The sequence below is a fragment of the Crocuta crocuta genome, unplaced genomic scaffold (assembly GCF_008692635.1).
Source record: "Crocuta crocuta isolate KB4526 unplaced genomic scaffold, BGI_CrCroc_1.0 scaffold578, whole genome shotgun sequence".
NCBI lineage: Eukaryota > Metazoa > Chordata > Mammalia > Carnivora > Hyaenidae > Crocuta > Crocuta crocuta.
Genome location: NW_027527442.1, coordinates 172,426 through 198,762, shown reverse-complemented (window position 1 = coordinate 198,762; position 26,337 = coordinate 172,426). Strand labels below are relative to the sequence as shown.

Here is a 26,337-nt window from a genome sequence, read left to right as displayed (position 1 = left end):
TATTCTATAAAACACAGTTAGAAAAAAAAAACCTGACATTACCTAATCAAGTTACTACTAATTTTACTAAGTCTGAGATATTGTAATGTAATTTCAAGTGAATTACCAAAATAAAACATCTTGTTTTTATCTTTCTGTAGATTGCTTATTTAGGTGTTTCTTTAGTGAACTCTTTCCCTCTTTTTTTTTTTTTAATTAAGCACATTGATTAACATTTTTATTTTCCAAAGCTCATATTAATCTCTAAGATCATATCTGACATTTATTTGTTGACCTCATGCATCTTTCTTTTGACTTTTCTTGTAATGGATTATTTGAATCATAACTTTTAATGGAAAGAATAAAACTGAGCATCACAAGTTAACTATAATTTTTGTTCAGCATCATCTGAGAATGTTGGGGGCAAATTTTACATTTATGAATGATTAGGCATCTTCTACATCTTCCCACAGGAGTTTCAATAAGTAGACAAAATTATTTCTGTGCGGGCCACACAAATCAAATTCAACCAATGAATAAAATTTCCATTTAACAGCAGCACAACAGGAAAAAATAAAGTTAGTGTTAAAGGAGAGCATAAATGTTTAGCATTCCACATTTTACATTCATATCTTTCCCTCACTCCCTGCAGCTTGGAAAATTTATATTATCTTTGTTAATCACCTTCCTCCATGCAGTTTATAAACAAGTGTTAGAGTAGGGATAAAGATAAGAGAAAATAAACAATTGGAAGTTCAGTCCCTATTCACTTTTCCTTCCAAGAGCTCAAGTAGTGATATTGTAAATTTCCATTAAAATAAAGCTGATTGGGTTGCAAATCCTCTAGTTCTTGGTTAGCTACCTAACATCCTACCACCTCCTGGGAAAATTAGGTTTACTTTTGAGAGGAGAAAAACACAAAGCAAGTAACTTAAAGTAGAGCAAAGAGCTTTGAGGTGGGGACACACACACACAGACACACACACACAGACACACACACATAAAGATAACATATAAAAAGAGAAAAGGGACAAGACAAAAACTAATAAATGAATTTCTTTGTGAAATCAGCCTGTTTAAAACCAAAGTAAATTTGAGAATTCTATAATTATCTGATCAATTTTGATAGGGCTGACTGTCAGTTGTAATCACTCATATCCCCACACCCAGACTATTGATCCAGCCAATGTCCATCAAAATCTCTTGGCCTGATAGATTAGACCAGGGGCATTCAGCAAGAAGAAATAAGGCTATGCTGTTTTCAAGATTTGCAATTCACTGTCAGAGATCCCATACAAATTACGATCACTGCCGGGTGTGTTGTGTAATGTCAAGAGAAGATAATTACCTGCCAATCTGCATAATTAGTGCCCCCATCCCCCCAAAATCCCACTTTACAAATGCCTATTTTATTCAGGTAAATGAGGAGAAATCTTTTTCTTGTCATTCTGCTAAATCATGCAAAATGTTTTCATTGGTACCTAAGCCAGCAGGGGGAAAATGTTAATAGTGGCAGAACTTTGCATTGAAACTTTTATTCAATCTGAGAATAATTTAATAAAAGCAAAATCCTTCATACATGGCTCATCTAATAGCTTTTTTCACCTTATATTGCAGGTATTATAGAAATTTTGTGATGAATCTTATAAAACATTTGTAAACCATAACGTGTTCTATAAATGTAAGATAATGTTGTGCTAAGTCAAGCTTTGAAGTAACTAAATGAAACTCTCCCAACGAATCAGAGATGGTAGAATAATGAGACTGAAGCCTTGGGAGCAATGCAGGTAACTTTTGTTGTCCTGCTTCATGTCTGTCTACCTTGTTTCTAAATGTAACAGTGTATTTTTACATTTATGAGATTTTAGAAAGATTATATTTTTAACATAAGCATGTAATTTTAGGGTAAAGAGAAATATATACTTGTCAAATATAAGTAGAACATTTAAAACAGGAAAACATAATGATTTCATGTTATTACTGTTCTAATGACTTCTGTACTGATGTTCGGTTCTCACCATTAAGAATGCAGAAAGCCCAAAGAATGAATGTATCATTGGTTCACCTCATTACAACTTGCAGCAGACTTTCTCACCATGCTTCACTCTCAGTTCCTGCTCCAGAGAAGGAAGGCTGCCAGCTACAATCAATTTACAAAGATATCTTTGACTTAAGAAAGAATATGTCATTCTATATAAAGTATGTTGGATTTTCATCCAAGCAAGGGAAAAAAAATGGTAGAGAAACTTCCATGCAAGGATCTTGAGAATGACTCTTTTCCCGCATAGGTAAGTGTTGGCAGTGCTGTTGTGAGATGGGACAAAAATTCCATGGAATGTATTAGTATATATAGAAAGTATTTTCTTTCTCTTCAAAGTCTCTGAGTTGAATTACAGAAGAGAATTTGCCTGCTTGAATAGACACCACTTAAACAAAGATGATAACCATTATAGTTAGGGGTATAATCTGATTGCAAAGAGTAAACAGAAGAGTTATATATATATATATATATACACACACACACATATATATATACACACACACATATATACACATATATATATCAAATATATAAATATATATATATTTGATTAAAAATATAAAAAGATATAAGAAGTAGAGGAAGCTTAACTAAAGAAAAATTTGAGTAAGGTAAAAATTCTTTTTTTTTTTTGCTTCCAATTTTTTCTCTACATTTCACATAATATAAGATTCTTTAAGTGTCTCATGTATTTGTGGTCACCACTATTTTAGATTAAAAGCAAACATTTCCTGAACAGATACATTTCGACTTAGAATTAGTTTTACCTTAAAGGTGAAATTTCTCTAGATAACACCTGAAAGATCAGTCTTTATGTTAATGATGAGAAATTCTTCGACTGACCACTTAGCATGTGAAAGCTAGCTAGGTAACTGTCTTAAAGATTATTCTGATGAAACTGAAGAATCCAAGTTCTCTTCTATTATAAAACAAAGTGCGATGACAGCTATGCATGGCGTCCTCTGAATCAACGGTTACTGCTGCATTATCTCCTTTACTCCATCTTAATTTAGCAGAACTCAAACCATTTTAAATCAAACTGGTACATGCATCCATTCACTTCTCGTCCAATCAAACTGGAATTACCTGTCAACAGAGAAGTACACTTACGAGTGTGAAACCATTTGACCATGTTATATTTTAATTTGCAGAGACAAAAATGACAAGCAATTTATTTACAGAAAACTGTACAAAAGCAAATTAAATTATGTAAAGTTTTTCATAAATAGTTGGACGAGTGTTTAATACATTTCGTCATGTTTAGCATAGTTGCGTGCATAGTGACTTATAATAAACGATGATAAATTGTTCTCTGCTTCACTATCAACATCCAAGTAGCAGAACAATAGTCAATGATTAACATTACAAACAGATCGTACCACACTGAATGCAAGTGCTTTAAAATGTAGGAAAAGTTGTCTGAAAGTAAACCCTAGGTAGCTGAAAAAATGATGCCTTCCTCCAGATGTTACCTATTCCTCTGCCTGGGTCCCAACTAACCAGCTTTAGATTATTCACCATCATCTTCACTTTTTTTCCCTACTAAGTTCACATTGTGTATTTACCGTTGATACAATATACCTAAAATTACTTTGCTCTTTGGATTTCTCAGGCCTGTTTTTAGGATGGCTTGACTCTTGACGGCTTCTTCTGGTCTGTGCGTTACTTTATTTTTTTATAAGACAGCTTCCTAGGGTAGCCTTTCAGCCAGACATCTTCAGTACCATCTTAGTTTTTCTTTCCATAAAAATAATGCCTCCCTTGTTTTCTGAAACTCAGGCAGCAGGCCAGTCAGAAACCATACAGAAATGATATCTGGAGGTTCAGAATGAGCATTAGATTTGAGACTGAAGCTATAGACATACACTTAAATTTTAATACACATAAATTTATATAGTTACTCATTAATTTATAAATGTGTCCTAATGTATAATGCATGCAAAGTTCACTTGAAATTCTTGTGTACAGAAAACAAGTATGGTTGATATATTGTCCAACCAAAATGAAACAGCAGCTAAGAGAAAAATAACAACAAAAAGGAAATAAAGGATAGAAATATGAAATCAATATTTGACCTTGCAGAATGGACTGATTTCACCCCTGATACTATCGTTCTGTGTTACTATTACAATAAACGCTTTAGCCTTCTAGTCAGAATTAAGCAGCCCATATTAATTAATGCCTTAGTTCTGTTTTATGAATGAACGGTATTTAAGACTGGTCCATTATCTGAGTTTGTCAGAAGGCAAATTTTTAATATATTATTTATTATTTTCAGAAAATAAACATGGATAACTATACAAGATCAAAAAAGTCGGGAATAGCCCATTTTCCCTCATTGTCCAAACCCAACAACCGTTTTTTTACCGTAACAACAGGTATAAAAGGCACAGTTGCTTATTTTGCATTCACTCATTTATTATTTTTTTGTGTCTTTTTATTGATTTTTTTCAAAAGCACTCTATATATGGAGTGGCACCAGATTTAACTTATTCAAAATAAAAGTCATACAAACACAAAATATATTTCTGTCATGCCAGCTCATTATATAATAAACATGTTATGAGAGCTAATTCTACCAGAATTACTGTGAATAGTTACAGTACACTGAATTTTATTCTTTCACACCCATTTTAGTTCTAAAGAGAGGCTCACGAGTTAAATGACAATGATATGGCTGTCTTGAACGTGGTGCAAACATCATTGGGGAATGTGGATCCAATTAATCCGAAGGTCCAGTATGACCCGTATTAGCTTTACAGACCATGGGAGGGTTTTAAGATAGAGTGAAATGAACTATCTAATGGTGTCAAGTGTCTCATGAAAGAAAGAAAAAATGCATTAAAAAAAAGTTTGTTGAATGCCTGTGTTATGCAATTGAGTATTTGCTTTGTAACGTGCAAGAAAAAATATGTATACATTTCATAAGTATCTTTAGAAGTATTTTGTCTTAATAGGTACTTACAGATTATACAAGGCAGAACTGCTTTAATGCAGTTTCCTAACAAGGTACTAGAATTGCATCTTTCCATCGTGTAAATAATAATCAAACATAAAAATGTTCAATTATTGATATTTTAGTCCAAAGTTTTTGTTTCAATTACATATCTTCTTTCATCCTAACTATTATACATAAACTAACATCAAAATGAAAACTCCATTTAAGAAAGAGCAGAAGGAAATGAGTTGCCCACCAAACAGAGAAGTGGTTTTCAAAGATAAACATTTTGATGAACTAGTAGTGAGTTCACAACCTCTAGTCCAGGCTGCTTCACCTTATAGTCTAAGAAATTCTGTAAAGAATAAAACTATCCAAAGCTACACTATTTCTACAGTTTGCTAGAGAGCCATCAGCCTATGTCTTAACCAGGTTGCAAACCATCACTATTGGGAATATTTGCTCTCTTCACCTGTTATCCCCTATTCTGTCCCTGGATTGTCACTTTTGTCTGAATGTCCCAGCTCAGTCTCCAATTATGTTAAATCATCTTCTATGGAACAAATGACTCAAAATCCATATATTCTGGCTTGGATTTTTTTTTTTACACTGGAAAAACTGCATATTTTCCCACATTGGGATGTACATACAAGGAAACATATCACTGCCCAGAACTCCTTTCTTTCATGTTCAGTCTGGATTTGTTTTAAGACATAGAAAATAATGTTCAAAATCACACTTGTGACAAATAAATTAGGGCATCACCTTGTTTCAATGTCGTGAGTCTTAAAAGAGAGCTATTTTGCACAGGATCCAAAATTAATGCACTTGTGTTGTCTGGAAGAGTGTGTTAAACACATAAAAAAATACAATTGGTAATTTGAAATGTAAATAATAGGACCAGCAAGCATGACCTGGATTCTACAATGATAACAGTGATTTTTAACTTAAAAGACTGTGCCCACATAGCCTTCTTTCACTTCCTTCCCACAAATGTGATTTTTTAAAAGTGGAATCTTCCCTGATACTATTGTTTGAAACTAAACTGGAACCTAAACTAATCACCTACTAAAATACCAAAAATACATCACTTTAGTTTTTCACTTTCTGAGCTTTCAAAGAAAATTCATTTTAAAAGAGAATGCATGTTTTCGGGTATAGAGACGATGTAATATAAGTTAGTGTCTGAGTATTTCTGTGGGTGCATGATTCGATTGCTTTTGTTGCTTAATGGGTTTCCATGTCAAGACCAAATCTACCTCATGATTTCCCTGATCTGCCGTGTGATCTTTGGCCTCTTAATGACACAATTGTTCCAGTTAGTTGATAATAGTGGTGCTGTTCTGAAAAAAAAATATATATATAATTTTTACAAGTTGTAATTAGTGTAATTGATACATGTGGTCAAGATTGTGTGTATACAAAGAATATTCAATGGATGTACGGGGTTGAAGTTGATACTCCTGACTTGAAAAGAACAACCATATGCTAATTTGGGACCGCAATCTCCAACAGGGATATAGTCTAGTTGTCAGTCGCTGTTATGAGAATATTACACCTGTGAGATTCCCAACATGCCTCTTATAGAGTCCCCCTGCGTAAGAAATGTACCTTTACAGGGACTCTATCATTTTGGGGGGATTGCCTTTCATGGTGATTAATCACATTCTGATGGTATGTCTGAAATATATTTTACCTGATAGGTTTTTGTTTTTTGTTTTTCTGTTGTTGCTGTTTTATTTATTTATTTATTTAGTTAGTTAGTTAGTTAGTTAATTTAGACCAGCCGGATGGCATTCGAACTAAATTGAAGTGACTAAATCATGCTTCAGCTTAGGGATAATGAGAGTGTGTTGTGTTCTGCTAATCAGGCTTGTTACCATGAAAGAAACTTGCAACCATCTTTTTTTTTTTTTTCTTCCTTGGAGGGGAATGGGGAAGAGGGATAGCAGGTGTTGGGAATAATCGGTGAAGGGGTTAGACATGCAAGTAACAAGGATGGTTTCTACATTGTACATTACAATCAGGCTAACAGTATCACTAAAGGCCTGATCTGGAGGCAGAAGTGGCAGGCAAAGCTTTGTCTCTTTGGTAGCCCCCTCTTTTTGATTAAACGGTTTTTCTTTGTAAGGTTTTTTTTTTTTGTTTTGTTTTTTTTGTTTTTTTGCCCCTTATTCTCCTTCTCATACATGAAAAGAACTTTGCTGTTCTTCTTTAGAGCCTACAGGTAAACTTCTCTTCTAGTGAGAGTATTGACAGGAGATGGCTTGTATTCCCCTGTTTTTGTAAGGGGAATATCCTCAGGGTTGGCTTCCTCATTTTTGCTGAAACTAGCTGCACTGAAGGTCTCATAGGAGGAGGTCAACTTTTTGTTCAGGAGGTTTCTGTTGCGGTCACCCATGATTGCGGCCTCGCCATTGGCCAGCTTTTCCTGGCTTCCTCGTTCATCAACAGGCATGAAAGTGGAGAGTTTGGGCTGGCTCTTCTTCCTCTCTGGAGAAGTGCGGACCGGCATCCAGCAGGAGTCTGAGTGGCCGTATTCATCACACTCACGGGTACACTTCCCAGTCAGGGCTACATCTGGAAGAGGTCTTGAATCTGAAATTCAAGGAACAGGAGACATTAAAGGTGACCATTCTCCAAAATGGTGTTCCTGATAGGTATGAAATTGGAAAAGAGAAACATATATATATATATATACATATATATGTATACATGTATATATGTATATATATATTCTTGTATTATTTTCCTTTTTTCAACACCCCATAGTTCATCATTACCATAGAATGGCTTTGATTTCATATCCATTAAAGATAAGGTTTTGCATAAAGAACAAATACTATGGAAAGAGAGGCATGAACAAACTAATAAATTTAAGTCTGTAGGATAGATAGGTACACATGCATTTGTAACAGAACAGAGGCATGTGTATATTCTCAAGTAGAAATAAAGTGCATATGTGTATTTGTATGGCTATAAATTTTTCCACATGCTTAAGAAAAGTTATTAAACCCAAATAGATGATTTACCCTACTTATAAATTATCCCAGAAATTGTGTACTTTTGCCAATTGGATTTCATTCTGCTTATATATTATTCATGGATGCAAATATGCAAAACCTTATATTTAAAATACATTCTAAAATATCAGGGTGACTCAGAAGCAGAAGCTAAATTGACAGCAGATTATTTGGTAAAAAGTAAAAAAAGCAAAGTACAAGTAGGTTATGGGTGTGAACATATTAGCAACGGCATCACCAACCCCACCCTAGCCCGCACCCACCTCCCACCCACCACGTCACATGACCTAATATGTGCTGTCGGATAATCCCTTAAGTGTTGACTGAAGAAAACATTTGCCAGTGTGTTTGCTGAATAAAAATATTATGTTAAATGTAATGTATTGGCTAAATGCAGTCAAGCTTCTAAAGTTTTGATGAAATAGTGTGGACTCCTAATGAATGGTGTTGCCTAGTAGAACTGGAAATTTCTTTTATTACTATAAAGCTAACCTAGACAGTTCTTAGGGATCAGGATTTGAGATGGAAATTGAGAATTATCTGTATATGTAAGTAAAATCATTAATATGTGTCTGTGTTTGGAGAGTACGTATGTATTTTCTTACTATTACAATTTTTTAACAGACTATTTTTATTTGAAAGAGAGAGAGAGAAACCTGAGGTACCTCAACAGATTCTAAAATAATACCTCTGGGGTCTTGTTTGATATGTTTTGTAGTTTATTTTATTGCCAAACAAAGTAACATAATATGACTGAGCTCCAATTTATATCATATGGTGTCATGTTTTTCCTTCCTTCCTTCCTTCCTTCCTTCCTTCCTTCCTTTTCTTTCTCTCTTTCTCTCTTTCTTTCTTTCTTCTTTTTTAAACAAGGCTTTGAACTTAAAAGAATGAGAAATTTTAACCTCTGCAAATATATTCACAACAATGGAATAGTGAAATTTGCTTCTACATAACCCTGGGTAGATTTGGTTTAAAATAGAAGAAGGCATTGTTTACATTACCCCTGATATATTTATACCATCTGCTTCTGTCTCCACATACCATCCTCTGTAATTTAACATTACATTCTTATTTGGGCTATTATTTGTATAGACTATTTCAGAAGTTTTACTCTGCCAAATCTCCTAAATCAAGGCAGCCCAACGCATACCATTTTTTCCCCTTGCAGTGATGGATAACTGGAATATTGACATTTGCCAGCCAATTGATTTTTGAACCTCTATGGCCTGAGATTTTTATGCTGTGTGCTGAGAGTTCAATGAGGAAATGCCAGTGCTCTTCACAGAAAATCTAGAATGGCTTTTCTCTTTCCCAAAGGTAAAATGCAAAGATGATTATTTATTGTAGCTGCACATGCTGTGCTATTTGACTTCTAAGTGGGGAGACCCTACAATTTTATCATTGAAAGAAAAAGCACTTTCTTCTTCATTTTTATGCCAAAAATTCCCTCTTGTGTCCCTCAGACACAATTTTAGAAGCATTTCAAAAATCAAACTATTGGCAATTTTAGGAATGCTTTTTGTAATCTAGTTTATTTAAATGAACAAAATGTGAGTTCTTTGGGAATATGTTCTATCTTGGGATGCTTTGTTTATTTGAAGCTGACTTAAATGACTTGAACAGGAAAAATCCTTATAAAAAGGACAAGTGTAAGATCAGACCTATTTTACTCTAAATATTCCTTCTTTTCTTTTTTTTTTAAAATTTATTTCTAGAAGAGAGAGAGAGAGAGAGCGTGAGCAGGGGAGGGTCAGAGAGAGAGGGAGAAACAGACTGAAACAGGCTCCAAGCTCTGAGCTGGCAGTCAGCACAGAGCCCGACGCGGGGCTCGAACCCACGAACCGCGAGATCATGACCTAAGCGAAAGTCGGACGCTCAACCGACTAAGCCACCCAGGCGCCCCCTCCTTGTTTTCTTTATTGCTTTAACAAGTTCAAATTTTTCTTTTTCTTGTATGACAGTGTCTCTCAAGAAAACAAGAAAGTAATCAGGAATAAAGCTACTAAAATAGGAAAAAACCTCTTTGAATGTGGTTGTAATTCCCTGTAAAAATGACCTAGAATGTTCACCAATCGTCTAAGATTACTTAAGTCTCACACCATGTGTCAGTTTACTTACACAGTGACTTATATGTTCTCTGCTTTTGGGGGATTAATTTGTGTTTTCAGCTTTAAATTTGTAGCACTTTGTTTTTCTTTTGCTTGAGAGGCATTTAGAAACAGCTCAGAGAGCTCTGTAATGTGCAAACAATTCTTCTTACCTATTGTTTTACTTGGGTACCTGAACTCCCTGCCGTTCATAAGAAATTATATTTATTTAGATTGACTCAATTTCTCATCAAGTAGAAATGAAATACTCTTCAATTTCTTCCCTCAGCCTTTACTTCATAGTCTGGATTATTTCCTGCTAAAATGGATTTCCTCTTATTGCATTTACCAAAGGCAACTTGTCTTCTCTGCCATCAGCCACATGTGGGCTGCCACATCTCTATCCAAGAAGCATAACTTTGAATAAGAATCTCCCGTCACTTCCAAAGTCAAACACTTGATTGGGGACCACAGTGGAAGTTGACAAGCCTAATTGGCTGAGACATGTTGCAGTGTTTTTCATCAGATTTAGAAAATAATCAAGAAAGGCTATAAGAGATTCATCATGAGCAATCAAAGCTTCCAATCTTGATGACTCAAATGAATCCTCAAAAGAAATGCCAATGATTAACAAATGCAATTTGTATTATGATGCAATTTATTAAGGCGAGGCATGAGTGGAATAGTGTTTTTCTGTGTTTCTATATTTTCTTATTTTAATTAGGCAAGTCTACTTTTTTTTTAACACAAAAGTTATAAAGGGTCTTAAAGAAGCGTTCAAGATACTTCTTTTTCCCTTTCATAAAAGATACACTCTTAAAATGTCCTGCTTTGTGGAATGATAGAGGCAGACCTTACACAACTAGTAACCATCTTTCAGTCTTTCATTGAAGGATGTGGTTTTGATACCTATCAACATTATTTCATGCTTTGGTTTAGTACTACGTCTTTTCATTTGGACCTTAGTGAAGATGGGAAATAGTTAATGACAACTCTTGTTAGTTTTTTTGAGTAAATCAATAAAAAGTAAAAGATCCTGATCAAATTAAATGGTATGCTCTATCAGCACTTTCTACAACAAAATCAGTTCCTTAGAGTCTCCCCCTCCATACCTCTACTTAATCATATCAAGCCTTGCAAAGAGTGGATGTGGGAGTGATATTAATAAGATCCTATGGCTGCTTTAGCATTACCTGTGGAGTTCGAGTTAATACTTTGAGTTCGAGGTATTTACTAGAACCATTATATCCCCTTGGAGAGTAAAAGTCCTGTCTTAGACATTAAGTTAATTTTCTTTTCGAAAGTCCAGTTTTAAGCCATCCTAATAGCTCATAATTTATAACATAAAAAGTACTTTCCCTCATCTACTCCTTTTACCTATCACCTCAGCCCAAGAGCAAGGAGCGTGGCAGCAGTGAGGGGCCCAGCCTCGGGGAGAGCTAAGGCCAAAGAATAAGTGTTTTGACTTTCACTTTAGTTTTTCTCATAACACCATAATGCTCCTTCTTAAAATGTAACAGCTGAGTACATAGAGGTCAACTACTGCTACCCACAGCCATAAGGAAATACTAGAGTCTCCAAAGGAAGAGGAAAACAAAGTGTCTGGGGACATAGATTCCACAAAGTCACAAATCTTACTACTTAATGACAAAAATGGTGCCACCTCCTGAAAACTATACATTTCTTAAAGTAGAAGAAATTATGAATTTAAGAACTCAAGCTCTTTCTCGGAAAAGAAGTATAGGCATCTTGACTGGGCTCGGTAGCTGAGCTGGCGTGGGAAACTGCTGGTACAGTGACCTCAACAATAAGTGACAGACAGACAATATGTGGAATCATCAGAAATAGCAAGGAGAGCCTAGATTTATGCAGGCATTTCATGTTTCAGAAGCTGTCCTATCCAGTTCAGAAACCAGTACAAGCATCTTTATTACAGAAGAAGACTGTATCATGCAGACTCGAAGACAGCTCTGTACCAGTAGGGTTTTTCATACGCTGATTTATGCATTCTGTCAGAATCCTGGGCACCCACTTTACTTCAGGCCCTTGGCTTGGGGCTGAAGATACAAGGATATTTTCGTCTCCTAAGAAAAGTCATGACAATATTGCACTTATAGTTTTAAAGTATTTCCAACGCGGTTTTCTTTTAAGTTCAGATATTTAAAACATATGCACCATTTCCTTATTTGATTAATATACAAATTACTTAATTCTCTGATCACGTGATAAATGACTTTTTAGTCAACGTGTAGATGCTCATACCATTCCTACAATTTGTATTTTTTAAGTCAATACTAGAATAGTCTTAACATTACTTGAGAACATTCTGCAAATGAAAAATTGTGTCATTCTCTCCTTCTGGAGAGAAATAAAAACACATACAGGTACCCTTTGCTTTTCATTCTTTTAAAGTATTTTCTTTTTATATTTCTTGATATCCTGTTATATAAAGACTTCTTCTTCTAGAGTCACATCTAAATCTTGGTGGAATTTGGTGGACAATGAAAAGACTTTACGAAAGGATGAACAACAACAACAAAAAGTAAGACAATTGGTAATGACTTACCAACAAATGTTTTAACATTTTACCTTTCTTTTCTTAATCCAAAAGGAAATATCTCTTTTACTCAAATAATTGAATAAAGGGCTTTATTTGAAAATAGCTGTAAGAAACTGATTTACTTTTGTTTTACATAATACAACTGGGAAAATAAATAAACTCTTTACTGGAAAATTATTATTGTAGTCAATCAAGATTACATGTGAGGGGATGAAATCCAAAAAGCTCATACAGGATTGGAGTTGGCTTTTTAATGTAAACAACTTAAAGATCCCTGCCTTTTATCTGTTTGGGGAATTTGGGAAAATTGGAAAGGTAAACACATAGTAGATAATGGAGAGGGTAGGAATCACTGATGCGGACAATCGGTTTGTAATCCTTTAAATGTCTGAGTGCTCACTCAAAGAAGGGATTTATAGTTACATAAGTGTCAGCTACAGCTACAAAAAAGGGCTTACATTTTTAAAATAGTGTTCTAATTTGTCATAAAATCACTTGATCCAAGCAAATTAGAAGAGGATATAAGGCTGGCCCATCCACCCAACCTTGACTTCAGTCTTACTTATGGACTCCTATGTAAATCCCGATGGGGACAATGATTTGNTTTTTTTTTTTTTTTTTTTTTTTTTGTCTCAGCATTGTTGAGTATGATTCTGGGTGCAGCATATAGAAGCTGTATAACTTTGGATGTGACCTCTCTGAGCCTCAAGGTCCTCATGTGTGAGATAATACCTACTTCCTTACGTATTTCCAGGATAAAAGAATTAATCTATAGAATGCCTATGCTCTCTGGTGCAGTGTAGATGTTCAGTAAACAGTAGGTCATATATATAAAATCTCTGTACTCTTCCATAAGTGATAAATATGTTATTTAGGGAAACAGGCTCAGGAGCCAGGTTCCTTGGATTAAAACTCTTAATTTTTTTCACTTTAGGGAGTATGTAATTATGAACAAGTCACTTTTTTTTCTTAAGTTTATTTATTTGGAGAGAGACAGAGACAGAGAATGTATGAGCAAGAAAGAGGCCTAGAGATGTGGGGAGAAAATCCCAAGCAGGCTCCATGCTACCAGCACAGAGCCCGACACAAGGCTCTATCCCACAAACTGTGAGATCATGACCTGGTCTGAAATCAAGAATTGGATGCTTAGCTGACTGAGGCACCTTGATGCCCTACAAGTAACTTGACTTATTTAAATTACCTCATCTATATAACAGGTTTAAGAATAAATTAACTTTTTAGGGTTATTGTGGGCAGTAAGTGTTTTAATATAGTTAAAGTATTTGTAATAATTCATGAACACACAATGAGCCCCAAATAAATATTACCTACTTCAGGCATACCATCCCTCATACCCAATTCTGTCCTCAAAAATGCTTTGAAAATCCAAGTTTTGTTTTTGTTTTTCCCCATAAATTTACATCTGGATATTCAATCCAAGACTATGCTTCATCTTTATCTTATGTGGTATAAATATTTATATTTTGCTGTAGAAATAGTATGTTTCATTAAGAGCACTGTCTCAGATTTTTTAAGTAATATATGATAGATACATGGTAATACTTTTTTCAACCTATGAAGGACTTTGAATTTGGAGATGTATTTGGGTAAAAGGTTTCCAGATAACTTACTATGGAATTAATACCAATCATCAATCAAAAGGACATGTATTTTGAGTTACTTTTCCAGTCGTACTAATGCCTTTATGCTTATAGACTCTGTAAAATACCAGAGTTGTCATCTCTTTAAGAAAATATACAGGTTGCCATTTCCTGGATACTCTACGTCAGGTGCTTATTTATTAAGACTTTTCCAGAAAAGATGTATTCAGTATGTGTCATTATAGTTGCTCAAAGCAAAAAAAAGATGATCTATTTACAGTTATCTTTACAACCTACACAGAACAATCTCACAATTAATCCTTTTATTTGAAAGAGATTTGCCCCTTAAGTACTGGATTGTTAGCTTGCTACCTTGCTTTGTCTGCATGGGTCATAAAATAAGTTGCTCTGTTTCTAAGAAAGGCCAAAAATTAGCAATAAACTAATCTAAGACTAAGAGGTTGAAATCTAAGAAAGACAAAAAATAGCAGGGCAAATGCCTCAGATTCGGTGAACCCTTCATACGGCGGAAATAATGAAACAGAAAGCCATTCAGCCAAAGAGCTCTGTAGACTTCATGATCCATGTACACGATAGTTTTAAATTGTGACATGAGGCCAGGAATTAACCCCCTATACACACGCCTTTGGCAGGTGACACCACTGATCTTATGTCAAGATGTAGATTCTATGTACATCTTGAAGACTGGCCAGTTTTGATGACTGAATGTGGCAGAAGTGAAACGTTATTTCCACACTAGGTTTCAAGAACTCTAGCAACATCTATTGCATTTGCCCTTGGAACCCTGACATCCCTACCCCAAGAGAAAACACAATCTAGTTTCTCTGAAGATGAAACACTATTTGAGAAAGAGTCTCAGCTGTCTCAGCAGAGCCTAGCTCCAGTTAGGCAGACTCCTGAGTGAGCCACGCGCAAGTAGCAAGGGTGCCACACAGCCAGTCCACAGAAATGTGAGAAGTAATAAACCTTTGTTGTTTGAAGCCCCTACATGTTGTTTGTTTTTGTTTTTCTGGGAGGGGGAAGAGTTCATCAATACAGTGATGGATCACCGAGATAATAATCATGGGGGGTATTATTATACTATCTACTATATACAAACAACAGCCTGAGATCTGGAAATGATATATGCTACTTATTTTATATCTTCTTTTCATGAGTAACAAACTGACCAACATTACTGAAAGTACAACTCTTCCAAAGAACATTTTCAGACATGTATGCACATTTTAATTAACAAGTTCAGGCTCAGGGCTACTAGAGAAAGCTCTGGAAATTCTGGGTCTGCAATTACAGGATTACAGGTCTGCATTTTATACCTAGGAGTGTTCTAGTTCAAGCTGACACGCCAGGGCAATATTAAAATGTTTAAACATGTTTGAAAGCCTCAGCAACTTTTCTCCGCACCTTAGGCTAAACTCAGTTAAAGAGCAATTGAATGTATCTCGAAAAGCATTTACTGCCCTGAGGCTTAGACCACTGTCATTCTGAATGTGGCATTATCATATACAGTGGAGACAGCGCACACCATGTCTCAAGCAGTCTTGCTGAATCAACTCAAACATGAGTCTGCTGGTTGGCACATGAAAACTGCACTACAGCAGAAAAATGTACGGTGACTGCTTGGGAGTGATCAATTTATGCACATCAGAGATGCAATTTCGCTTTGATTTTTCTCTTCACACATGAAAATTACAAGAGGTGTAGGTTAAGGGAGCTGAGTGGAAGGAGAGAAAGGAAAGAGCTGGAACTGAGAAGATGCTCTGGTATTGATCAAAAGAGTTGATAAAACCCAGGAAAAGACTGGGGGCATTTATTTCACAAGTTAGCAATGGATTATTCCACTAAAGTCCCAATTCTGGTTTTTCAATCATTCATGCTTATTTCCTACTGCGAAAGTCTATCTTCCATAAGTTTTTTTCTTCTATTAGAAATTATTTGTTTGGGGTGTCAAAGCCTTTAATAATCTGATAAAAACTAGAAGTATCACTCCCTGTGGGGATATATATACCCCCAAAATTACATAAAGTTTCAGAGGGGTTCAAGATAACCGAGTTAGGATCACAGTATTCTTCCAGCCTCCTGGTCAATCAAGAAAGAGGGAATATTTTTTATATTTGATATTTTTTCCTCTTTCAGTTTGATTCAAAAGTTAAGAAATATTTCATAATTAGACATTCGTCTTCAAAAAGTAGAAATTACATGCAATAAATAATCATTCAAATACTGACAGAAAGATTGAAAACAAACAAAAACAATTTATGAAACAGATTTTGAAGTGAGGAAAATAATTGAGGCTTGATCATATTTCTATTTTAGTTTGGTCATGTAAATGTTCAAATCTAAAAGCCCCAATAATCTATAAGGCTTTATGTAAATACCAAATTAAAGTTTGGGGATGACTTTAACTGATTGTTCATCACCAATTGGAAAATGCATTCTTTCCTAAACTTGATCTCCAATGTTTGCTTCAAATCATATCTTCATTGGTTCACTAGAAGATGGAAAGTGAATTCTTGTTATTATAAAAATTTATACAAAAACAATAATAATACAGATGAAGTTTATTTTTTAATTTATATATATATATTTTTATTTATTTCTAGAAGAGAGAGAGAGACAGTATAAGCAGGGGAGGGTCAGAGAGAGAGGGAGATACAGACTGAAATAGGCTCCAGGCTCTGAGCTGGCAGTCAGCACAGAGCCCGACGTGGGGCTCGAACCCACGAAGCGCGAGATCATGACCTAAGTGAAAGTCGAACCCTTAACCGACTAAGCCACCCAGGCGCCCCGAAGTTTATTTTTTAACTTAATGAAATGTGTTAGCTACTTTATAGTGGTTTTATTGTAAAGTGTTATGTGGGTAACAATAAAAGAGTCGAAAACATCAACTTAGAGTCACTTCCAATAAGTCATAAATCTTCGGTTTTCCTTATTGACCATAACGTTGTAGAACAACAATTCTACAATAAATATTAACATTGTCTTTAGGAATGCATGTTTACTCTAAAAATAGTACATAAAGTCTCTGTTAACCATAAGAATATTATCTTTGGATTGTGTTCTTGAAGGCAGTGTTCATCTTATCTTTGTTTCCCCACATAACACAATTCTATACAAATAAAGAGGATAAAAAAAGAAAACTTAAAAAAACAATTAATATATATTATTTACTCAAATTTTCTATCCTCCAACATAAACCACAACAAAGTATTTTTAAAAAAATAAGTGAAAGTTAACAAATAGTTCCAGTAATAAGGATCTGGTATTATCTATATATTTAATGCAAGTATGTTCAATATTAAAACAATTAATTTGATATGTGGGGATGTCTTAAGTAAGTAAAACATCACTACAGTGGCTATGATGAGATAGAAGATATTTCTAAGTATTGTTTTCTATGCATTATTTTGTGTGAAGTCCAGAATAAAATAAACTATATTAAAGCTCAAATCATGCATGAAGGGGAACTGTAATGTAATGTGATTACTCTTTGCACAAGGGCAAATTTTAGCAATTTAGATTTATGGAAGCAATATAATTATTTTTTTAATGTGCCAAAAAACCACAGTACCCTTGCATTTTCTTTTTCAATTTAGTGATCTTCAGAAATGATGCAATTATTCTAATGATAGGGCCATTTTCAAACATATTTTAAAACTCTTTGTTTGAGATTACCTATTGAAATATTTCACAAGTTGTACAGAAGAGCTAATCTGATTGGAAGTACTTCAGTAATAACAGCTGTGTTGTAACAGAATTCCATTAGTTATTGTGATTTGGGGCAAAGACAAAAAGTCCCTCCTTTGTGTTTCTTACTAAGGAAGTTTTCAGGAAAACTTTGTTTTGAAGGGCTATTGAGAGATGAGGTCCAGAAAGCTTTTAGGTCCAGAAACCATTTATGGGGGTGGGGGTGGGGTTAAAAACCACTGGAATGATGGCTCCTTACTCTGATCAATAAGTTCATCAGCTGAAACTAAATTTGGCAATCACAATTACGACCAATAGAGCAAAGAGCTTGGGAGCGCAGGGCAGGTAAATAAAAGGGAAGAGAAGGAAAGAAATGTTCTCTGATGATTAGCAAACAGGACTCAAAGAGCAGCTAAAGTGGGAGAAATCAATGAAGTAACACTGGATCAGTTTGCTTCATTGATTTTTGCTGTTCATTGAAATGTTTTCCTTTATTTACTTCCTATTTCTTCACAGAGTGGCAAAGTCTCACTGTTGAACCTTCCTTGGAGCCTGAGATTGGCAGAGAAGCAGGCTCGGGGGATCCTCTCTCGCCTACATTATGCCATCTCATGCTGCGTGAGTTTAGAGGTGCTTCTAATGCTCCACGTGATGCTGCTGAAGCCATCTTGAATATCCACTCCCTTTTGGCGGTGGGCAGAACAATGGTTCCCTTCAAAGACACTACCTCATAATCCCCGGAACCTGTGAGCATGTTAGGTTACCTGGGAGAGGGGGATTAAGGTTTCAGATGGTGCTGAGGTTGCCAGCATACTGACCTTAAAATAAGGAGATTTCAGGGGATTAGGCTACAAACCAAGGAATGTGGGAAGTCTCTGGAAAAAGCAAGGCAACAGATTCTCTCCTCCAGTCTCTATAAAGGAATGCAGCCCTGGTGAGACTAATTTTAGCCCAGGAAGCCCGTTCTGACCTACAGAACGTTAAGACAATACATTTCTATTTTTCTAAGACACCAAATTTGTAGCACTTTGTTACAGTTTCAAGAGGAACTAAATACACACTCCCATCAATGTTCTGGTTAGAACAGGGACAGCAGAGACTTGACATACTTGATTCCTTCTACCCATATTCCATCCATGAAAGGAAATAGAGTGGACCATTTTTGATTTGCAAAGTTTTCTTTGAGTCATGTTTACCTAATTTTTCAGCATCTTCTCAAGAATATTCTGCACTTTTGAAAATTTCACTGCATCCTGGTATACAATCGTCTAAGTGATGTGTATGTGACAAATCAACAAAGTTCAATTTCTTTTTTGTTCAGGAAAGTACTAACAACTCACTCTTCTGAACGATAATCTGCTCCATCCCTCGGTGATAGCTGTCTCTGAGATCATTACCAGATAAATCACTTTAAGCCACTTTTATTTGGGTGGTGTGATTCCCCAAAACAGGAAGATAAAGAGAGCATGCGTGCTTGTGTGCAAGAGAACTGGGCATTAAATAACATCTAAGGAGTAGCACCGGGTACTAGAACATGATCTTAAAGAGGGCTTTGTCAGATTTATGGGGATTTTGTGACTTCTTGATATTTATTACTTGAGTATCATTTTTGTGTTTGTGTTTAAATGTTTATTTATTTATTTTGAGAGAGTGAGAGAGTGTGAGCAGAGGAAGGGCAGGGAGAGGGAGAGAGAGAGAGAGAATCCCAAGAAGGCTCTGAACTGTCAGTGTGGACCCTGATGCTGGGGCAGAACTCGCAGACCCTGAGATCATGACCTGAGCCAGAATCAAGAGTCAGTCTCTTAACCAACTGAGCCACCCAGGTACCCCTGTTTTTGTCTTTATTTAGCCTGTTTTGCTCCTAGGAGTTGGCTGGAGAGTGTCTAATAAGAAACACCTGCATCATTATTTTAAGAACAGTAAGTAGAGTAGCAATTCTCTCTCTAGATGAAAACCCTTTTCTATAAATTTCAGTGTAAATTTCAAATTCCAAGTTTTTGCACAGAAAGCCCTTCAGGATCTGTATACTGTCTGCCTGCTATCCTTAATCTCTTTCCATTCTTACCTGCTTTCACTGTCCACTTCAATAGACCTAAAGCAGTTGTCATTTCCAGACACCCTGTTGCTATTTCATGTGCTCATGACCTTAATGTGTTGCCTCTTATATTATTCCTTGCCTTGTCACCCATCTACATCCCACAAAACCATTCAAAATTCAGTTCCAAAATATCTCCTTTGAGATTTCTTCTAACCAAATTGTGATTTCTCTTGATTTCTTCTCAGTATAATTGGCCAAACAGAAAAGATGAAGTAATTTTTTTTGTTTCATATTTGCAGATCTGAATAACCTTCTCTACGATTCACTTTCCTTGTCCCCTTTTAGGATGTGTTTCTCCCACTAGGATTTGTTTTCTAACAGAGAAATGTAGTTGATTGAAATAATTCATGGATATATGTTATAGAACAAAATGTAGTCATGCTCAGCCTGGGGCATGGTGGTGGATGTAGTGGAAGCAGTAGCGGGTTCTAAGAATAAGTCTAATGAGAAATTCCTATATTTAGTGGCCACAAGGTTATACCTATGATCAAATGTGTTGAGCTTCTTTTCTTATGGATGGTGGCTATTTTAGAGTTGTTTAGTTTTGTCAGGACCTCTGGTAGGCAGTTATACAAATCTTTCAATAATACACTTGGGAAATAAAATTTGTCTTTGGCTTATACACAGCTTACATCATAAATGAGTATATTAAAAACAAGAAATCATGAAGGAAAGGTTCTCTATGTGATAGCAAAAGTGGCAATCAGAAAGTTCTCTTCTTGGATTCTTGTAATGTGGGTGTATTTTAATAGGAGCTATTGTTGGCAATATACCAACTCATTTCAATTTTACAAACTTTAGTTGCCTTTTGGTAGCAACCTGATGGGTAGAAGGTAAAATCATAGGTAACTTAGATTTTAGGTAAGTGCTTTCCGAACTGAAGACCGTGATTTACTAGTTGGTGGTTGAACCCATTTAGGGAATCATTATCAGTTTACACCATGTTCACATTGTTTTGTGAAGATTTTGTTGTAGTTGGTAACATGAACACATATGTTTATATGTGTGCTCTTGGTTCCTCTATAAAATGGAGTTCTTATTTTGGGTCACACTGAAAAAGATTGAAAGTCTATAATTTAAATCATATCACATGGAAATCTGTGCATTCTCCCCTATTTCTGAGTAAGCTATATATTATATGATATCTAACACAAAATATAATTTTAGTATGCACACAATGTCATGTGAATTTTAAATTGCACCCTTAGCTGTCATTTCAAATGATACTTCAGAGACTAAAATTTCATCCTTATTAAAAAAGAATTTAGATAATTCAAAAAATAGGAGTAACTCACATCCTCAATAGCCACTTCCAAATGTCTACTGTAAATAGTATTTTTTTACCTTGAGACATTCTGAATTTACAGTTAATTCCCTAGATTCCAATTTTCTAGAATTATGTGTAATTGTGATGAGCTTTCTCATAATCCACTTAAATCCTCTGATAGACTTTGATTTATTTCAATCAGCAAAGTGGCAACAGACCCTTTAGAAAAGGAGGACTTACTGTGACTTCTTAAAGTCATAGAGACATTAAGATGTAGGACACATTTAAGCTGTCTAATTGTATGGCTGGTCTCATGCCTAAGTATTAATCTTTCACAATGTCAAATTACATACATTCAGGACTTTTTATTTATTTATTTTTTAGTATAATGTGTCTGCACTTAACAAACTCATAGTGTAAAAATCTCAGGATTGCAATTAGAATGTCATGTCTTCTGCAGATGACTCAAGAAAAGCATGAATCAGAGCTTAACAGTCCAACATAATTTCATAGATAATCATGGTGAAATTATGGTGCTGCATCAACTCAAAGGCGGTACAGTGAGATTAGCAGACAGTGACGATCAGCTACTTATCCCCACCATCTGCTGTGCATACACTTTAAGTCTTTTTTTTCCCCCTAATGTTTTCAGTTTTGACTTTGCCAGCAGTGGGCATCACTTAGGAAGACAGGTTTCATGGTGCAAAAAGATTTTCCCATGTATTGGGTGAGTTAGCTACACTGGCTATTCCGCAAATCTCAGGCTGAGAAGACCAGCTGGAGGGAATTAATGGTAGAAAACATTTGTGTACTGGCCAGTGTCTTGTACAACCCAAATGAATCTTTCTCCATAGCAAGCCAAAAATATAAAACTATAAGTATTGGAACAATGCAAATGGTCACTAAACATATGCTTTGGGAGTTTCCTTTGAATGAATCACCTAAAATTTATGTGTACTCTTGCTAACCATTTGACTGTGAATCATTTGATGGGAACCCTGCTGATTCATCAGCCTTCTCCTTTCTGCAAATAAGCTAAGAACTAGTAGAATTAGGACTTGGGACTTGTTATGGCAGGACACAAGAACTCAGTGGAAATTCCACTATCGAGAGAAAATAAAAGACGGAGTTTACTTCACAAAACTGGCATGAAGGTTACCAGTTCATGAAGATTATAGGTGCCACTATGGGAGTAACATAACTTGCAAAAGTGTATGCATTCGTTCAGAAACTGTTGACACATCACACACTATTCTAAAACTTTACATATATTAACTCATTAAATTCTCATAGCAACCCTGTGGAAAAGGTTGTATACTACTCTCATGTTGCAAGTGAGGAAACAAAGGCACAGATAAGTTAAATGAGTCTGCATCTAGTTAGTGAGTGATAGAATGTGGTTACAAACCCAGGCAGTCTGACCTCAGAGCTGTGCGCTTACCTACTTTACCATTCTACCTCTCAGTAATAACACACTGATGTACTAGAAACTCATGTCTAAAGATAGAAAGAAAAATCATCTTTGTCTAAGCTGCATTAAAACAGAAAATCACTCTCTGTGTAGAAGAAGACAGCCAGGGAAAGCAGTGTCCCTGGATGTCAGAGTTAGCAGTAATCTCAACAGTCTTAACTTGAAATAAGGGGAACACTTAGTTTGGGCAGGTATATGGGTAAAAATTGGAGAAGTGTGTGTGTGTGTGGGTGTAGATTACAGGCTCAGAATGACATGGGGACAGACTGTTTTCCTTCGGGATTTTCTCTCACAGCTGTCCCTCAGTTGGTCTTCAGGATGAAGAGTTTTGTATCCAAGTCAAAATATGGAGACTAAATGACTGTGTCAGAAAAAGCCTCAAACTTCTATTATTAAAACCATATTCAGCAAGAAAAAGTTTCATCTTCAGAATATAGGTCTATTTTGAATTCTGCATGATAGAAACACACCTCAATTATGCGGTTTTGGATCATCGTCATTTCAGAGACAGAAAAGCCATGTTTGGAAACCACATTGTGCTGGGCTGAACTTCTGAGAACGGGAGAGGCCGAACCACTCCTTGGTGAATTGAATGTGAGAGGTGGAAATAAATGCTTTCAGAATAGAAAAAAAAGAAAAAAAGAAGAAGTGTGGACAGTTATTTCTGGCGAACAAAGCATCAAAGAGATTATGTTGGACATATTAATCACAACTGGGTTACTTAAATTGGGAAAGAAATACTGACTGTAGCAATTTGTTAAGAGAAAGTGAACACAAAGCAATATTTGAGCCATACATATCCAACTGGATTCCCTGTATTAACTAGGGAATTGATTAATGTCTGCATTTTTAGTTTGCTTAAGAATATATAACTGCAACTCATGAAGCTGAGACTTAATCCGTTGAAATGGGGAAATGCTGTGTATATAGAAGATAATGTGGTAAAAAGACTAGTGAGTTCAAGGATATTTCTATACCTTGTACTTTTTCTTAATTGTATCCTGAAGTTTAAAAGCCAAGGAATCATGGCTTATGTAAATCTTTATTTTCACTGTGTGAAGACTTATCTTCATTGGATAGAATCAATGAATCAGTGTGATTAACGTGAGATCTGAGCAAAGGAAGTCTATTCTCTGTCACTTGCCAGCAATGTAACCTTGAGCAACTTGCTTAATTCTGAGTGTTTCCATTGGGTTGTTTTGATAATTAAATTTTCCAATGCATATTAAATGCTTGGTGTAATGATCTATATATAGAAGGACTTAATACATTTTTCTGCTGTTATGGCTACTATTGGTCTAACTACTTATTCTAGTTCCTTTTCCACATATACATTTGAATGACAGAATATTGAGTCTAAATCTTTGGAAATTATTGTTTTTCCTCAATATGCTCTCTTCTTGGCAGAAATTAAAAAGCCAAAACCTTACATTTTTAGAATATTTACCATTTAAGGAAAACAATGGTGTGCACACATGAATGATTATAGTTTCATGTCTTTGTATTACAAATTATAGTGCCAAACACATATCTTTTAAGTGAAGCCCTGATAATTTTAAAAATTATTTAAATGAATAAGTATTAAAATTCATATTATAAAAAGCTTAGAAGAAGAAATGCAAAGTAATTTAATTTCAAAGATTAGGTGTACATAAGTTAATGATTTTTTTGACAGCATTGTATTTTATAATTACTAGCTGTTCAGAGTTAACTGAAACTTAATCTATTGTGACTTGCAGGTATATAATAATAAAGGCCATAAATAATAATTAGTACTCTGTCATTTACTTAACTAGCTATAATCTCTCATTTCCCCTAAAGAAACAATTTTCACATAATTACTATTTTGTACAAAATAACATTTTTTTAATGCTTGAATCTTTTTTTTTCATAAGGGTACATGAGAAAAATGGTAAAATTGAGGAATTTAAAAAGACCATGTACCTTCCACACAATATAATATCTAGCCTATTACTTGGGTGGACTTTAAAAGCATTAAAAATAATTTAATCTCAAGAATCTTTAAACGGATTAGAAAGAATAAAAGGTGTAGAATCCCAGTTAATGTGCATTAAATTATCTTCAAGAAGAGGGGGGAAAAGTTAAGAAACAGCTTCCTGCTCTGCATGTTAACTAGCCTAAATAATGCAGAGCTTAAGTGCAAAAGCAAGAGAATTTAAAAGGGAAAACAAATACCTTGAGACAACTTGTCTTTTAAAGTAACTGTCAAGAACTTGCTTCTCTGAATAAAAGCGAGCAATGACTTAAGGGATTCATTTATCCTTTTGGGTGTATTAAGGAGTGTCATTTAACTCTTAAAAATGTTGTCCAGTCAAAATAAGGACTAATTATCAGCTCATGATATGCCTATATGGCTTCCAAAGGACACACGGGGATTTGGCATGATTAAATGCATTTCAAATTGCAGTCAGGTTGAGGATTCAGAATAAGTTGATCTGAGAAGGATGACTAGTCATACATTATTCATGAATATGGGAAACCAGTAAAATAAAAAGTGCTGCTTACAGTGTGTCCAGATAGGGCTAAATATTCCAAAATAGTCAGCATCAGACTGGATTTTGCTTCTTTAAATTAAAACAAAACAAAACAAAACAAAACAAAACCAAAAAACAAATCCTTTCAGATAACTAGTGAATCTGATGTGATAATGATCATATTGAATATTTAACCCCAGAGCTACCAAGCAGGGAGGAGAAGCCCTATAAACTCTTTCCCTCTGGGAAAGATATAATTAAGTTGATTACCTTTTTTTTTTCTTTTTTTCTTCTACAAAATGGAAGTATTTATAGATGAATCACCAAGCCACTATCATTATGCCAGACTATTTTATTTTAAACTAAATTGGAGTAATTTAAATGAATTTTTATGAAAGATGTTTTCCCCTCCTGACACTTGTTACAAAATAGTCACTGTCATTTGTATCTGGAGTTTGGAAGTGTTTTTCTCTATATATGGAAATCTAACAATAAACACAAATTCTCAATTACTAATTATATTTTCTTGACTGTACTGAAAAACACACAGGGACATAAAAAAGTCCCTGAGATGAAATATCTCAAATGGCTAAGCATATTACATTGCTGCTTGCTACAAATTGAGATATCAATATTAAATAAGTTATTCTTAAATGAATTATTCATTTTTAAAATTAATTTATTTCTTTTAATGTTTTATTTATTTTTGAGAAAGAGAGAGACAGCGTGAGCAGGGGAGGGTCAGAGAGGGAGAGGGAGACACAGAATTCAAAGACAGGCTCCAGGCTCTGAGCTGGCTGTCAGCACAGAGCCGGATACGGGGCTGGAACCCAGGAACCGCAAGATCATGACCTGAGCGGAAGTCGGACGATCGACCGAGTGAGCCACCCGTGCCCCCCTTAAGTGAATTATTCTTAAAATTTTAAGCAGTCTTTAAGATGACAGCCCTTCCTATTTGTTCCTCTACATGTAAGGAAGCAAATCATAGCCACTGATATTTCCATCCCTCTCTTCCTTCCTAGTGCTATTCTGTTATGTCAAAAACAAACAAACCAAAAACAACAAA

General features: G+C 35.2%; 1 protein-coding gene across 1 annotated transcript in view; it reads right to left on the bottom strand.

The window, feature by feature from the left end:
- Positions 1-3,137: 3,137 nt before the first annotated feature.
- LOC144229051 (protocadherin-9-like) overlaps positions 3,138-26,337 on the bottom strand; it is a 38,346-nt gene continuing 15,146 nt past the window's right edge. Inside the window, exons 2-4 of the mRNA XM_077761004.1 lie at positions 13,833-13,837; positions 11,449-11,510; positions 3,138-7,556 (exon numbers count right to left, since the gene is read on the bottom strand). Of these exons, the coding sequence (XP_077617130.1) occupies positions 7,180-7,556; positions 11,449-11,510; positions 13,833-13,837 (444 nt within the window). The 3' untranslated portion in view covers positions 3,138-7,179. The remainder of the gene's footprint in view (positions 7,557-11,448; positions 11,511-13,832; positions 13,838-26,337) is intronic.